General features: G+C 43.3%; 1 protein-coding gene across 1 annotated transcript; it reads left to right on the top strand.

Moving 5' to 3' along the window:
- The first annotated feature begins 7,751 nt into the window (after positions 1 to 7,751).
- Positions 7,752 to 16,062, top strand: LOC143923516 (pyrin-like). Its single transcript, XM_077447235.1, has 2 exons — positions 7,752 to 8,087; positions 15,770 to 16,062. Exons 1-2 carry the CDS (start codon positions 7,831 to 7,833, stop codon positions 15,825 to 15,827), a joined length of 315 nt encoding a protein of 104 aa, XP_077303361.1. The 5' UTR covers positions 7,752 to 7,830; the 3' UTR covers positions 15,828 to 16,062.
- The last annotated feature ends 574 nt before the right edge of the window (positions 16,063 to 16,636 follow it).

Genomic DNA, 16,636 nt, shown 5'->3' with positions numbered 1-16,636 from the left:
CTGTTACCTTTGGCATTAGTATGATGAATTACAGTGAATTCAGGTTATGAATGTGTATACTTTCCCAGCCATTCAGCGTGAGTTTTTTTTGGCCGCTGAGACTGCTGGGTAAAGGTATTTATTCAGAGAGAGTCAGGTGATCAGGGTTCTTTTCACCCGGGCTGCAGTCTGGGCGGATATGTGTGGAGCAGCAGCAGAAGTCTAAGCCTGAAGCCTAAGGCCTAACCACGTGTAAAGGGGCTCGACCTGAGGGGAGCCTGATTGTTGCCAGGAGGCATAGGAGAAGAAGTTGGGTCAGCCACTCTTGTTGCCATAGGCAGGTGTAAGGGGATGGAGTTTTGAAGGTGTACCAGAGGAGACTCCTAATCAGCCGGGGAATGTAGCTGGGAAAGCTTCAGGAGAGAACTCATCCAAGAAGTAGAATGGGCAGCTGTAAAGCTTGAAGGAGTACAGCAGGTACCTGTAAGTAAAGCTTGAACTAGTACGGCGGGTAGCTGTGAGGTGAGCTTGAGGGGTTGTCATGACTCGGCAGCAGTGTTCATGTCTGTTTGCTCACCTTTCTGTTGTGTTCATCTCGCTGTTCACCTGTATGCTTAAGTAATCTTTCCTCAAGCATGGCTCCACTCAGACCTCTAATTAAGAACACTATGTTAACCTGTACACTGCAAGCCAAGACTTACTGATCAATATAGTGTGTTTGGCTTCCGTGTTCTCTTTGTTGTTTGTCCTACATCTGATCCTGTTTACTGAACTTGGCTTGTTCTTGACTGTCCTCGTCTACTTCATATCCCGACCTTTGGCGTGTTCTTTGACTATCCCTGTCTGCTTGTTGCCCTGACCTTTTGGCTTATCTCCTGACTATCCTTGTTGTCTCTATCTGCTGCTTCCTTTCTATCCTCCAGTAGTCTAACATGAGCGTGAGCTGGAAGACTCTGGGGGCCACGACCTGGAGCCAGACTGCAGCAAAGTCCCAGTGTGATTTGTGTTGCTCCAGAGTACCTGCTTTCCTGAATCACCCAGAGCTCCATCCGCAGCAGTCAGCCGTAGGATTCACTACCTCAGCAGTGCACTCCAGACCCCAATGGGGTGCATCTGTCACCTGGCCTCAGTTTGATCAGCTATGGATCCGACTCACGTGCCACTACTTGCAGGTGATCCATTGCAGGGCATAATCCATAGATTCAAGACCCAGGAATCTAATCAGACCCAGGTCTTATGATTCCTCCAGGATTTGGCTTCCCGTTTCAAGCAGCTTCAGGCTTCCTTAGGAACCCCGATTCAGCAATTGCAATCAGCAGCTGTACCTATTCCGGTTGCAGTCACGGCCACACAGTCGCTGCAGCTGCCAGCTCCTTCCCGTTTCTCTGGGGACTCCAAGGCCTGTAGGGGGTTCCTCAGCCAGTGCACCATTTGTCAGGAAAGGTTTCCCCTGCTGGTGGCACTGTCAGATCTATGGGCCGCAGTACTAGTGTCCACCAGCGGGTGTCTCCCGGCAGTCTGGAGCCAACATCATCTCCTGCAATCAGGTGTCACCTGAGACTGATTGCAGGAGATATGTATTTATACCTGGCAGATGCTGCACACATTTGCCTTGGTATTGTTTCTTGAGCTCTGACCTGTGTTTGCTAACCAGTTATCCTGTGACCCTGTATCCGTTCCTGAACCCCTGCCCTGCAGCCTGATCCCCGCCGATTCCCCTGTCTCCTGCAAATAATTTTGTATTTTATGTAAGATTTTATTTATGTCCATCGATAATCTATTTATTGTGAATACATGTCTAGTGAATAAATATTCCATATTTAATCTGTATTCATATTGTTTGATGTGTAGTTTTAAAAAAATTATATTGAGTAGTTTTACCTATCAAATTTGTTATCATTCAGGCAATTCCTGATGTCAATCGCACAACAAAATGTACATTGAATATCGCTTCCTATTTGTATATACATAGGCTATGACAGAATGGGAGCATTTTTTTTTAGGGAGCCTCCTATATGCAAGATGTAACGGTACTGAAATATTTTTATGGGTATAGGTATTTTGTAACAAATAAAATGTATTTATGAATTTTAAACTAACCAAGTATTCCACTTTGGGTTTTAAGAGTAGCACTCTTAAAATACTTTTTTGTTTTCACTGGTTTTTATTGAAATGTTTTCATAAAGGATAAAGAAATCTCAAGGGATGTTACAAACATTAACCCCCTGATGAAGTCACGTGGGCTGTGACGCAACCAGTCGGGAAGGAGTCGGATATGTCATTTCCGTTCACTTCCGATCCCGGAAGTTCATGGTTTCTGAAGCTGTTAACTAATTTTAAAAGTGAGTTACTATGTTTATATATATATATATAATAAACTTTAATCAGGATTTGCTTTCTTGTATAACCATAGAACCCACTGGAGGAGAAGAGAGTGGATAGTAGGAGAGAGAGGACAGACCCATATACTATCGCATTGCTGATTGGAAGAAAGGATATGATATAGCCACCCATGGAGAGGAATTGCTTACACCCTAAATGCTTTTAGACCTTCTGGTCTAGGGAATGAGGGGAGCTGCTAGCACACACAGTGTGGATTGAGGTGCAAGGGAGAGTGATCTCTGAGGAATCTGATGACATTTGCACAACGGATATCGCGGGACACACTGATTTTTTTTTCAATATTAGATGAAAATCAAGTCACTAAATAGTTTTTTTTTTTTTCATGTTATCGCTGTATTGATTAAAGAGGAAGTAAACCCTAATGGATTTACTTCCTCTTTCATTGCCTGCAAAGGTAAAGCATAATGGACTACTATGCATCGCATCACATCGCATAGTAGTCCATTATGTGTCACTTACCTGACACAGGACCCAGCGAAGTCACCGCTGTCCCCTGTAGTCCGGCGCATCCATCTTCTCAGTGGGTCTTGCTGCCCCGCCGCTGTCATTCGGCGAAGCCGCGATGACGTCACTCCCGCGCATTCGCACGGGAGCCGGCACGCGCGGCATCTTCGTCATTGACGATGCCGCTCTCAGTGCGCTTGCGTGCCGCTGTCTACGGCGCATGCGCCGTAGACAGCGGTGCCTTACTTCGGGCAAATATCTCCTAAACCGTATAGGTTTAGGAGATATTTCTTGGACCTATAGGTAAGCCTTAATCTAGGCTTACCTGTAGGTCAAAGTGGTTTGTAAGGGTTTACAACCACTTTAATGTTTAATCTATTTTTGCATTTTTCTTATTACATTGCTCACAAATCCCTACTAAGTCCTATAAAAACTCAATTGTGTGCCATGTGGTGAATGCAGCAAAAAGCTGCATTCCCAGGTGTTGGAAGGAGTCACGGGGGGCACCCCATATCTCCAAGTGGCTTAATAAAGTCCGAAGAATTGGGCTAATGAAAAGTTTGCTATCTATGACCCCAGAAAGAAGGGAACGCATTACACAGATATGGGCTCCCTGGGAGGAATATCTACAAACGGAGGAAGGGAAGAGGTTGACTGGAGAGGAATCGGGAGAATAGGACATGAGAGTTTGGAGCTATAGATAGGTGAAGGAGTGTAGAGGGCTCCGGACCAGGGGGCAGCTAGGGGTTTAAGGAGGGTTTTATTTATTTTTTTACTATTATTTCGTTTGTTTTTGAGATTTTTTTTTTGGACCCTTAGGATTTAGGACTCATAGTTTACCCTGTTTCCCCTGAAAATAAGACCTGCCGTGATTGTCGGTGATGGCTGCAATATAAGCCCTACCCTCCAAATAAGCCCTACCCTGTTTCCCCCGAAAATAAGCCCTATCCTGAAAATAAGACCTACAATGACTTTAACTAGGGCTTATTTTGGGGGGTAGGGCTTATATTGCAGCCATCACCGACAATCACGCTAGGTCTTATTTTTTGGGGAAACAGGGTATTAGGATGATTAGGGGAACTGGTTATGTTTTGTATGTAAAAAAATAAATAAAAAAGGAATGCAAATTTGATTTAGAAACCGGGCCGAGGTTTGAACTTTATTTGTATTACGAATGGCTGGAGTTATGTATGTTATGCCTGTATATAATACTGTATTGCTATGGAGAAATAAAGAATAAAAAAATAATAATAATAATAATCTATTTTTGCTTATTTGCACTGGTGTTATTTACTACAATACCCAGTAGGGGTATTATTTGAATGTTAGATTTTGATAAGACATAAGAATTTTATTTTTATTTGCATTATTTTTCACACCTTGATGAGAAGTTTGTTGCAGCGCTGGCACTTTGAGTACAAACTCCGTATATATAATCTATTATTCACGTTATTTAATATCTACCTTGAGAGATCAGACACATCATTACTGTTTGCAATTTTTTTTTTATGTAGCTTATCATTCTTTTAGTTTTGAAGCATAGCGGCACTTCAGATTTGTAAACTATTACAGACATTGCAGATTTTCCGCGATATAGATTGCACGCGAATAACACCATAATTACCGAACAAGGAGAGGATAAAACACGTGTGACAATAAACTCTGCCTTTGTAAAGAGCTGCGTCATTTAACCACTTCAATACAGGGCACTTAAACACCTTCCTGCCCAGACTGTCGCAACTTGAATGACAATTGCGCGGTCATGCTACCTCGTAACCAAATTACATTTTTATCATTTTTTCCCCACAAATAGAGCTTTCTTTTGGTGGTATTTGATCACCTCTACGGTTTTTATTTTTTGCTAAACAAATAAAAAAAGACCGAAAATTTTGAAAAAAAATATGTTTTTTTTTGTTTCAGTTTCAAAACTTTGTAAATAAGTAAGTTTTCTCCTTCACTGATGGGCACCGATGAAGTGGCACTAATGAGGTGGCATTGATGGACACTGATATATGGCACTGATAGGCAGCACTGATGGGCACTGATGGGTGGCACTGATGGGCAGCACGGATAGGCACTGATAGGTGGCACAAATTGGCACTGATAGCTGGCACAAGATTGGCATGGATAGGCGGCATGGATGGGCATTGATAGGCGGCACATATGGGCATGGATAAGCGGCACCGATGGGCATGGATGGGCACTGATAGGTGGCACAAATGGGCACTGATAGGCGGCATGGATGGGCACTGATAGGCGGCACGGATGGGCACTGATAAGCGGTATTGTATTATACTGTACTGATAGATGCCAATCAGTGCCAAACAATAATGCATGCCAATCAGTGATGCCCATTGTGGCCACTGATTGGCATCCATTGTGGGCACTGATTGGCATCCCTGTTGGTCTAGGGTGGCATACCTGGTGCTGGGCATCCTTGGTGGTCTGGTGGCGACCCTGGTGGTCCAGTGTGGGCATCCTCAGGGGGGCTTCGCTGATAATCGATCAGCACAGACCCCCCCTGTCAGAGGAGCAGCTGATCGGCTCTCCTCTACTCGCATCTTACAGACGCGAGTGAGGAAAAGCCGATCACCGGCTCTTCCTATTTACACTGTGATCAGCCGTGATTGGACACGGCTGATCACGTGGTAAAGAGTCTCCATCAGAGACTCTTTACCGAGATCGTAGTTGCCGGGTGTCAGACTGATACAACCCAACAACGATCGCCAAGATGCGCACCCCCAGGGGCGCGCAGCGGCTCAAAATCCTGATCACGTCATATGACGTCCGGTCAGGATTTTGAAACCACTTTGCCACCGTGTTTCTGCTATAGGGCGGGCGGCAAGTGGTTAAAATCCTTTTTTTGCTTTTCTCACCTGCTCAGTGATGTGGTGCCACGCCAGTGAATTGTGTTTTTCTGCCTCCTGTAAAGTGTTTATTGAAGTCGGTGTCCTTGTTAGGAATATTCAGTATGTTTTCATACCCTGTAATCAAGGTGGATTTAGTCAGATGCTCAATGTGTTTCTGCAAGGGACCGCATTGCTATTATAGTTTGTAATGTGTAACCTCCCTCTTCTGCTCCACTGGCAACGGTGAGTTAAGGCAGAAAGCAGAACATACACTCACCGGCCACTTTATTAGGTACACCTGTTTAATCGCTCGGTAACACAAATTGCTTATCGGCCAATCACATGGCAGCAACTCAATGCATTTAGGCATCTAGACGTGGTGAAGAAGACTTGCTGAGTTCAAACAGAGCATCACAATGGGGAAGAAAGGGGATTTAAGTGAGGTTGAACGTGGCATGGTTTGTTGGTGCCAGACGGGCTGGGCTGAGTATTTCAAAAACTGCTGATCTGCTGGGATTTTCACACACAACCATCTCTCGAGTTTACAGAAAACCGTCCGAAAAAGAAAAAACATCTAGTGAGCGGCAGTTGTGTGGAGGAAAATTCCTTTTGATGCCAGAGGAGAATGGGTCAGACAGGTTGGAGATGATAGAAAGGCAACAGTGACTCAAATAACCACGCGTTACAACCAAGGTATGCGGAATGCCATCTATGAATGCACAGCACATCCAACCTTGAAGCAGATGGGCTACAGCAGCAGAAGACCACACCGGGTGCTCCTCCTGTCAGCTAAGAACAGGAAACTGAGGCTACAATTGGCACAGGCTCACCAAAATTGGACAATAGAAGATTGGAAAAACGTTGCCTGGTCTGATGAGTCTGGATTTCAGCTGCGACATTCAGATGGTGGGGTCAGAATTTGGTGTAATACAACATGAAAGCATGGATCCATCCAGCCTTGTATCACCGGTTCAGGCTGGTGGTTTAATGGTGTTGGGGATATTTTCTTGGCACATTTAGGTCCCCTTAGTACCAATTGAGCATCGTTTAAACCCCACGGCCTACCTGAGTATTGTTGCTGACCGTGTCCATCCCTTTATGACTACAGTGTCCCCATCTTCTGCTGGCTCCTTCCAGCAGGATAATGCAGGATAATGCAACATGTCACAAAGCTCCAATCATCTCACCACTGGACAATGAGGTCACTGTACTCCAAAGGCCTCCACACTCACCAGATCTCATTCCAATAGAGAACCTCCAATGTCATCCACACTCACCAGATCTCATTCCAATAGAGAACCTCCAATGTCATCCACACACTCACCAAATCTCATTCCAATAGAGAACCTCCAATGTCATCCACACTCACCAGATCTCATTCCAATAGAGCACCTCCAATGTCATCCACACTCAGCAGATCTCATTCCAATAGAGAACCTCCAATGTCATCCACACTCACCAGATCTCATTCCAATAGAGAACCTCCAATGTCATCCACATTCACCAGATCTCATTCCAAAAGAGAACCTCCAATGTCATCCACACTCAGCAGATCTCATTCCAATAGAGCACCTCCAATGTCATCCACACTCACCAGATCTCATTCCAATAGAGAACCTCCAATGTCATCCACACTCACCAGATCTCATTCCAATAGAGCACCTTTGGGATGTGGTGGAAAACGGGAGATCGCCATCATGGATGTGAAACCGACAAATCTGCAACCGTGTGATGTTATCATGTCACTATGGACCAAAATCTCTGAGGAACGTTTCCAACACCTTATTGTAATCTATGCCACTAAGAATGAAGGCAAAAGGGGGTCCAACCCGGTACTAGCAAGGTGTGCCTAATAAAGTGGCCAATGAGAGTGGAATATAGTTCTGTCCAGGGTAAAGTAGGGATTTCACTGGGAGCCCCTCAGAAATGTACAAATCAAGCCATTAATGTAAACCAAACTAATGGCAGACTGGAAACTGGACCCAATCAACTGGTAAACAGAGCCCTTGAGGCTTGAGTCAATTTACAGTAAAACAATAGCAACAGATGTTTTTTTTTTATTTTCTGTAAAGCTTTATCTGAGGTCTAATCAGAGGGTGTACACGGAAATAGGATGCCTACAAGCCTTCCCGCTTTCATTTTTTGACGATTGACAATGGCACGTAGCTGCAAGGACCTTATCTACTCCATTCTTACAGAAATGAAGGAACAAAGCTTTGAAGAATTTAAAGTGTATCTGAACGATGAGTGCATCCTTAAGCCGTACCAACATATTCCAGTTGCAGAACTGGAGAGAGCAAAACGCATTGATGTTCCAGATCTTCTGATCAGGCGATACCAACAGCAAGGAGCCTTGGAGGTAACCCTTAATCTGGAGGCCATTAAAGAAAGCAATCTCGCAGAAAAACTCAGGTAAGTCATATAATTGGAGAATAGCAGAAGAAATGAGGAGCTTTTAATGCATAACTCCCAATTGTCCCTCAATTTGGAGGAACTGTCCTTCTTTTGAGATCAAATCTCTCTGTCCCTACTGCAGCCTCGACTGTCCCTTTTTTTTTGGTCTGATTCTATACAAAATTACAGTAAAACTTTGGATCGCGAGCATAATTCGTTCCGGGAAACATGCTTGTAATTCAAAGCACTTATATAGCAAAGCGAATTTCCCCATAAGAAATAATGGAAAATCACATGATTCGTTCCACAACCATTTATTCATAGGTCCTTCTGTTTATAGTCCATATAATATTATAGCGATGTAACCAGGTGATGTAACTATAAAATGTCCATCCACAAATGGAAAGGGGATTAGAAGCCAAATCCAGTAGGGAGCTCCAGAGTATAAAAGAGAAGAGAGGCGCCTCTAAGTGTAGCAATATGGTTACATTTAATGAAATTGCAACATTTAGCAACTCACATGGTTGATGATGTAAAGAGACACATCTAAGTATGCAGGCATCCGGGGTAAAGCGGTCCACATAGACCATCCCCCGCAACGCCGGTGATGTATCAAATAGTGACCCCCATCGGATAGAGCCTGCCCTGTACTGCACTTGCGCAGTACGGAGGACAAGGAAAAGCCGAACATCCCCGAAGATGAACGGGGCCTGCGCTGTGAGTCCAGGTTCAAGCCCCACCATCCAAGTGGACATAGAGTTAGAATAAAAAATAGCAGAGGGAAGTGAGGCCGTGCTCGAAGCGTGCCGAGGGAAGTGAGGCTGTGCTCGAAGCGTGCCGAGCGAAGTGAGCCCGCGAGGGGCTTTGTTACTATGAGCAACAGTATGTCCACTTGGATGGTGGGGCTTCAACCTGGACTCATGGCACAGGTGCCGTTCTTTTTCGGAGACTTTTGGATTCTCCTTCTCCTCTGTACTGCGCAAGCGCTGCGTCTGCGCAGTACGGGGAGGACACTATTCGATGGCCGGACACTTTTTGACAGAACACCGACTCTCACCGCTGTCAGTCTGCAATTGTGACCGGGAAGACTACCCTGCAATGATTTGAAAGCGAGGCTTGGAGCTCTGATGGAGGGCAGCGTGGAAGGGATGACGTTGATGGCGGTGTGAAGGACGGTCTTTGTGGACAGATTTACCCCGGATGCCTACATACTTAGATGTGCCTGTTTTAATCGTCAACCATGTGACTTGCTATGACTTGCTTAATGTTGTACCTTCATGAAATGTAACCATATTGCTACACTTAGAGGCGCCTATCTTCTCTTTTATACTCAGTTGCGACTTGACGTTACTTGTATATCAAGACATCGCTTGTATATCAAATCAAAATGTATTTAAAAATTTTGCTTGTCTTGCAAAGCACTCTCAAACCAAGGTTTTACTGTATTATTATTATTATTATTATACACGATTTATATAGTACCAACAGTTTACGTGGCGCTTTACAATGTAATTACAGTACAGTTCAATACAGAAGGAACAGAAGGGCCCTGCTTGTGCAGCTTACATTATAAAGGGAGGGGGTGGTGGTACAAGAGATAATAGCTGCAGAGAATGATTTGATGGGGGCGGCTCGGGGACAGTTAGGTGGGTGTGGGATAGGCTTCCTTGAATAAATGAGTTTTCAGGGATCTCCTAAAGGTGGACAAGGTAGGGGCTGATCGGACAGACTGAGGCAGGGAGCTCCAGAGGATGGGAGAGGCTCTAGAGAAGTCTTGAAGGCAAGCATGAGAGGAGGTAACAAGGGAGCTAGAGAGCAGGAGGTCCTGGGAGGAGCGGAGGGGACGATTTGGGCGATATCTGCAGATGAGGTTGGTGATGTAGATGGGGTGATGTTGTGAATGGCCTTGTATGTTATGGTTAGCATTTTGAATTTTACATGGTGGGGGAGGGGAAGCCAGTGAAGGGAATGGCAGAGGGAGCAGCAGTCATGGATCAATTAGTGAGGTGTATTAGTCTAGCAGCAGTATTCATAATAGACTGAAGGGGGGATAGCCTGCTTAAGGGTAGGCTATTAAAGCGGTTGTATACCCGCTGAATTATTTTTCTTTTTACTCACCTGCAAAGGAAAAGGCATAATGAGCTAGTGAGTTGAGGAGTGGAGAGATAGATCTGGGTGTTGTTGGCATAGAGGTGGTATTGGAAGCCATGGGAGGTTATCAGTTGGCCCAGGGAAGAGGTAAAGAGCGAGAATAGGAGGGGCCCAAGGACAGAACCTTGGGGTACCCCCAACAGAAAGAGGAAGGGGAGCGGAGGAGATGGAGTTGTAAGCGACACTGAAAGTGCGCTGAGATAGGTAGGAGGAGAACCAAGATAAAGCAGAATCACGGAGGCCAAGGAAGTGTAATTTGCTGAGGAGGAGCAGGTGGTCAACTGTATAATATAAAGGGAAATTGGGGCAAGGGGAAAAAAATTGGGACTTTATATGATAACACACCCTTCGAGTAGGATGGGACATACAATATAATATCTAGGATATTCATTGGTGACGATAATGGACTTAATACAGTGATTGATATGCATTTAATTAATTCAATAAATATGATACAAATTAATAAAGCATGATTGATACATCATATCATAAGAGAATAACATAGTAGACAATGTATCATATAATAAAATCAATATCAGCAGTACATCCAATAGTCACAGAACAACATAAACATCTTGTATTAAATAAATTGATGACTCCTTTTGTAAAAAAAATAAAAATAAATTGATGACTCATCCAGATAAAACCCATGGTACAGACATGGTTGCTGTGACATGACATCAAATATAAAAGCTCTACGCGTTTCGTGGATTTGTATCCACTCATCAGGAGCAGCTAACTGGGGATGCCTCAAATGGATAATAGGTAAATAATTAATGTTCATTAATTAACACAGGAAGAGAGGGAACAGCAACTACAGTCCTGGCACTCTTACCTGTGGATATAAAATAAATTTGTAGAAGAACATAAATAGTAAAACTGTTGATGATGAGAGGCACCAAGGGATGAAAGAATCATCCACCCGGGTGCTGAGGTGGTGACACAGCGGCAGCAGGGCAGAGCCAGCCAGGGACCAAGAAAGTGCAGAAGTGCATATGCGGAGTCCCCCTTCCAATGCTGTAGTAGTCAGTGAGAGCCCCAATGGGATCTAAAATAAATAATTATATATATATATATATATATATATATATATATATATATATATATATATATATATATATATATATATATATATTGCGAGTGTGTATTGTACAGGAACTATAGGAAGAGAGGGTGGAATGGTGAAGAGTGAGTGTATGGAAGGGTGAAGGAGCTAATAACCAACACCTGGGTGCAAAAAGGAATTCAAATAAGGCAATAAAATTAAATTTAAAAAGTACCAAAACCACCAGAAACACCAATAGCAACGCATTAAACAGTGAATACCTGGGCTTGATAAAAGTATGTGAAAGAAAGTGAAGTGGAGTGCCACTAGGGGCATAATTATGAAGCCCCTGGATGCTGGAAAGAAAACCAGCCTGCCCGCCAGTGGTGACCCACCAACGTCACACTATGCCCTGCACTGCAAGAGGAGGCGAACACACACAGGCGCCTGCACGCTAGGGTTGCCACATCATCCCTTTAACCACTTAACAACCGCCCTATAGCCGAATGACGGCTACAGGACAGTTTCTTAACTCTGGGAGGCCGTCATATGACGTCCTCCCAGAATTCCGCTCTCGCGCGCCCCCTGGGGCGTGCACTCGAGAGCATCCGTGACCGCCGGGTCCACGGGACCCGGCGCATCACGGATCACGGTAAACGCCCGCTCATCGCGACCGTTTACCACGTGATCGCTCCGTCAAATGACCATCATGTTATGACGCCGGTTCCTCCCTCCACTCTCTGTACCGATCGGTATAGCGGAGGGAGAAGAGATCGGTGTCAGCAGCGCTGTGGGCTGCATCTGCAGTGCCCACATTGCTGCTCACCGAAATTTAACCCCTCAATTCCCTGCCAATACTCTGCAATACCCCCCAATACTCTGCAATACCCACCAATACTCTGCAATACCCCCCAATACTCTGCAATACCAGCCAATACTCTGCAATACCCCTCAATAATCTGCAATGCCCGCCAATACTCTGCAATACCCCGCAATACCAGTCAATACTCTGCAATACCCTCCAATACTCTGCAATACCCCCCAATACTCTGCAATACCCGCCAATACTCTGCAATACCAGCCAATACTCTGCAATACCCACCAATACTCTGCAATACCCTGCCAATACTCTGCCATAAATTGCCATACTCAGCCATACTTGGAGATACTCTGCAATACTCAGCCATACTCTGTGATATCCTGCAATACCCAGCCATAGACGTCCCCCCGCCCTTCGTTGCTTCTACCAACTCGCCAATATGATCAAAGCCAGAATCTTTTTTTTATTTTTTTATTTCAGGCTTCCCAGCCTAGAGGTGAGATGTGGGTTCTGATTGACCCCATATCTCACTGTAAAGAGGACCTGTCATGCCATATTCCTATTACAAGGGATGTTTACATTCCTTGTAATAGCAATAAAAGTGATCAAAAAAAATATTTTTGGGGAAAAAAATGTCAAACTAAAATAAATGAAGTAAAATGAACTATAAATTTTTTTTTTTTTTTAAAGCGCCCCTGTCCCCATGTGCTCGCATGCAGAAGCGAACGCATACGTAAGTCCCGCCCACATATGAAAATGGTGCTCAAACCACACATGAGAGGTATCACTGCGAACGTTAGAGCGAGAGCAATAATTCTAGTCCTAGACCTCCTCTGTAACTCAAAACATGTAACCAGTAAAAAAAAATTAAAGTGTCGCCTATGGGGATTTTTAAGTAGCGATGTTTGGCGCCATTCCACGGGCGTGTGCAATTTTTAAGAGTGACATGTTAGGTATCTATTTACTCAGCGTAACTTCATCTTTCACATTATGCAAAAATTGGGCTAACTTTACTGTGTTTTTTTTTTTTAAGCACAAAACATGTTTTTTTCCCCCAAAAAAGTTCGAAAAATTGCTGCGCAAATAACGTGAGTGATAAAAAGTTGCAACGACCACCATTGTATTCTCTAGGGTCTTTGCTAAAAAAATGTATATAATGTTTTGGGGTTCAGTGTAATTTTCTAGCAAATAAATGATGATTTTTACATGTAGGAGAGAAATGTCAGAATTGTCCTGGGTGCTCCAGAACGCCTGATGGCGCTCCCTGCATGTTGGGCCTCTGTATGTGGCCAGGCTGTGTAAAAGTCTCACACATGTGGTATCGCCGTACTCGGGAGTAATAGCAGAATGTGTTTAGGGGTGTAATTTGTGGTATGCATATGCTGTGTGTAAGAAATAAACTGATAATATGACAATTTTGTGAAAAAAAGAAAGGAAAAAAATCTTGATTTTGCAAAGAATTGTGGGATAAAATGACAAAAAAAAACCTCATCATGCCTCTTACTAAATACCCTGGAATGTCTTCTTTCCAAAAAGGGGTAATTTGGGGGGTATTTGTACTTTTCTGGCATGTTAGGGTCTCAAGAATTGAAATAGGCCGTCAGTACTTCAGGTGTGATCAATTTTCAGATATTGGCACCATAGCTTGTGGACTCTATAACTTTCACAAAGACCAAATAATATCCACCAATTTGTACTTATTTTTACCAAAGATATGTAGTAGTATGAATTTTGGCCAAAATTTATGAAGAAAAAATTACTAATCTGCTAAATTTTATAACATAAACAAAGAAAAACTCATTTTTTTACAGAATTTTCTGTCTTTTTTCTTTTATAGCACAAAAAAATAAAAAACTGAGCAGTGATTAAATACCACCAAAAGAAAGCTCTATTTGTGTGAAAAAAAGGACAAAAATTTCATATGGGTACAGTGTTGCATGACTGAGTAATTGTCATTCAAAATGTGAGAGCATCAAAAGCTGAAAATTGGTTTGGTTATTAAGGGTGTTTAAGTGCCCAGTGGTCAAGTGGTTAATCCAGGACACACATCAATTACATGAGTTCTGTGGCTGATTAAGGTGGTAATTAAACTCAGTTGGTGCCTTACCTGCATTAAATTAGCCCGAGAACCTGTGTAATTAATATGTGTCCTGGATTAAAGGGATGATGTGGCAACCCTACTGCACGCCTATAAGTAGGCGCCCAAACCTCTGCCAAAACTGCACACAGATGGCCAAATACACGCCAGCACGCGGCACCATAATGACGTCAGACGTGTGAGCGTGTATGGGGCGTGGCGTCGACTCGCAGCGAGTACAAGCCTCAACTGTGTCAAAGGCAGCAGAAAGGTCTAAAAGTATGAATATGGAGTAATAGCTGTATGGTTTATGCACTTGCACCTTTTTATACGTTTTTTATTTATACATGTTTGCTATCACATATGTATGCATTTAGCACTTTTTTCATCTAATATTATTATTATTATTGATATTTTATTTCCTGGTGTGTTATTGTGCATGGCACCTTGTAACTCTAAGGGGCCCATATAACCTCATAGAGTTTTATTGGCACTTGTGCACTTTATATTTAGTTGTGCGTTTACAGATTTTGTGCACATTATTTGTTTTGCTATATTTTGCGCTTTACACCAGTTGTATGTTTACTATTTTATGCACATTATTATATTCTTGTGGATCTATAACTATATATTATTCAGTGCATAACCATTCCAGCGCAGCGTATATTCAATTTTGGTTTTAATGTGCACGAACGTATGAGACGTGTTTAACGTTTGCAGCTTGTTAGTGGCAGATAGATAGGGGGTTCTTTAAGGCTCGCAGGATTTTGCTGTTTTGTTAAATATTTGTCTTTTGTCATCCAATAAATGTAACTATTTTGTATGATCACTTGTCTCCGTGAATAAGTATCACATAGACTGTAATATAGATTGATTTTGTATCTTAAAAATATCTTCGTTAAAAATGACTTATAATATACTGTGCGGGAAACTGTCCTTAAAAAGCACAACAGGGGTAAATAGTGCCCCATCATTGATATTAGTGGGAGGGAATGGGGCCCCATCATTTGTATTAGTGAGGGGAATAATGCCCCATCATTTGTATTAGTGAGGGGAATAATGCCCCATCTATTAGTGAGGGGGATAATGCCCCATCATTGGTATTAGTGAGGGGGATAATGCCCCATCATTGGTATTAGTGAGGGGGATAATGCCCCATCATTGGTATTAGTGAGGGGAATAATGCCCCATCATTTGTATTAGTGAGGGGAATAATGCCCCATCATTTGTATTGGTGAGGGGAATAATGCCCCATCTATTAGTGAGGGGGATAATGCCCCATCATTGGTATTAGTGAGGGGAATAATGCCCCATCATTGGTATTAGTGAGGGGAATAATGCCCCATCATTGGTATTAGTGAGGGGGATAATGCCCCATCTATTGGTGAGGGGGATAATGCCCCATCATTGGTATTAGTGAGGGGAATAATGCCCCATCATTGATATTAGCGGGGGGAGGGGGGATTAGTGACTCGTCATTGCACAGGTGAGTATTAATGCTGCCATCATGCTCAAAACAGGACTGGTCTTGTACAAATATGAAACGTTGGGAGTAATGAGAATCAGTCGTTTTTGATATAGTAAGCATCTTCCTTTTACTTTTACAGATCTGAGGTCCGTTCCCTACGGTTTAAAGAAGAGTGTGCGATGGAACAGAACATTTGATGACATTACATTTCTGGTGCTATGAAAATCCAATGGAAGACTCGGCCATCTACATTTTCAAAAAAAGCCCTTCTCTCCATTTACTTTTATTGTTTTCTTACCTGTAACTGATGATCGGTCAGAGCCTTTTATTTGCTTGGATTGACTTTAATTGTAATATTTTGTACGGGTCCCAATTTTGTATTTGTTGGCTGTTATCAGCTGACATGCCAGCCAATAAAGAAATTGCACCAGATGTAGCCTTTCTATCGAATCTCTGCTGTGTGTCCGGAAATCAGAGATCTGAGGTCGCCATGAAATAATTTTCGTATTCATAATGGCAACACTGCACATGTGCTTGCATGGACAGGCGTGGTTACAATGTCGAGAGCGCGCTCACTGCGTTCTCCCAGCACAGTGATCGGGCTGCCATAGGCTTGTCCCTTTTAAATTCATTTTTATGCCCAGCCAGCAGGACACACTCCCAATCACAGCGGCCACGGGATATGGAAGTCCACATAGCCCTTCTCAGGCATATTGATCCAGTTAAAGGGACGCTGGGGCCTGGCGAAGGAGGAATTAAGGCTCAAGTCAATGGGAACATGCCACAGCCACAAGCCCGATGCTTGATTCATGATTGCAGGCATTTAACTTCTTTTTCCAGCAAAAACATATTAAAGAAAGAAGGCTTTCAGGAGATGGTAGAATTGTCTCATGAGTTCCTGACAGTGGCTGTGTAAGCCCTTGTACACACGGTCGGACATTCCGACAACAAAATCCGTTGGATTTTGTCCCAAGGATTATGTCCGAAACTTGTGTTGCATACACAC

Source organism: Lithobates pipiens, unplaced genomic scaffold, assembly GCF_037356315.1.
Source record: "Lithobates pipiens isolate NorthernLeopardFrog02 unplaced genomic scaffold, aLitPip1_a1.2 Scaffold_22, whole genome shotgun sequence".
Lineage (NCBI taxonomy): Eukaryota > Metazoa > Chordata > Amphibia > Anura > Ranidae > Lithobates > Lithobates pipiens.
This window is presented reverse-complemented; position numbering and strand designations above follow the sequence as displayed.

Bases quoted from the DNA above. Each gene is read 5' to 3' on its own strand.
- LOC143923516 (XM_077447235.1), top strand. From the start codon at position 7,831: ATGGCACGTAGCTGCAAGGACCTTATCTACTCCATTCTTACAGAAATG. The intron at 8,088-15,769 runs GTAAGTCATATA...TTACTTTTACAG, and splicing joins AATCTCGCAGAAAAACTCAG to ATCTGAGGTCCGTTCCCTAC.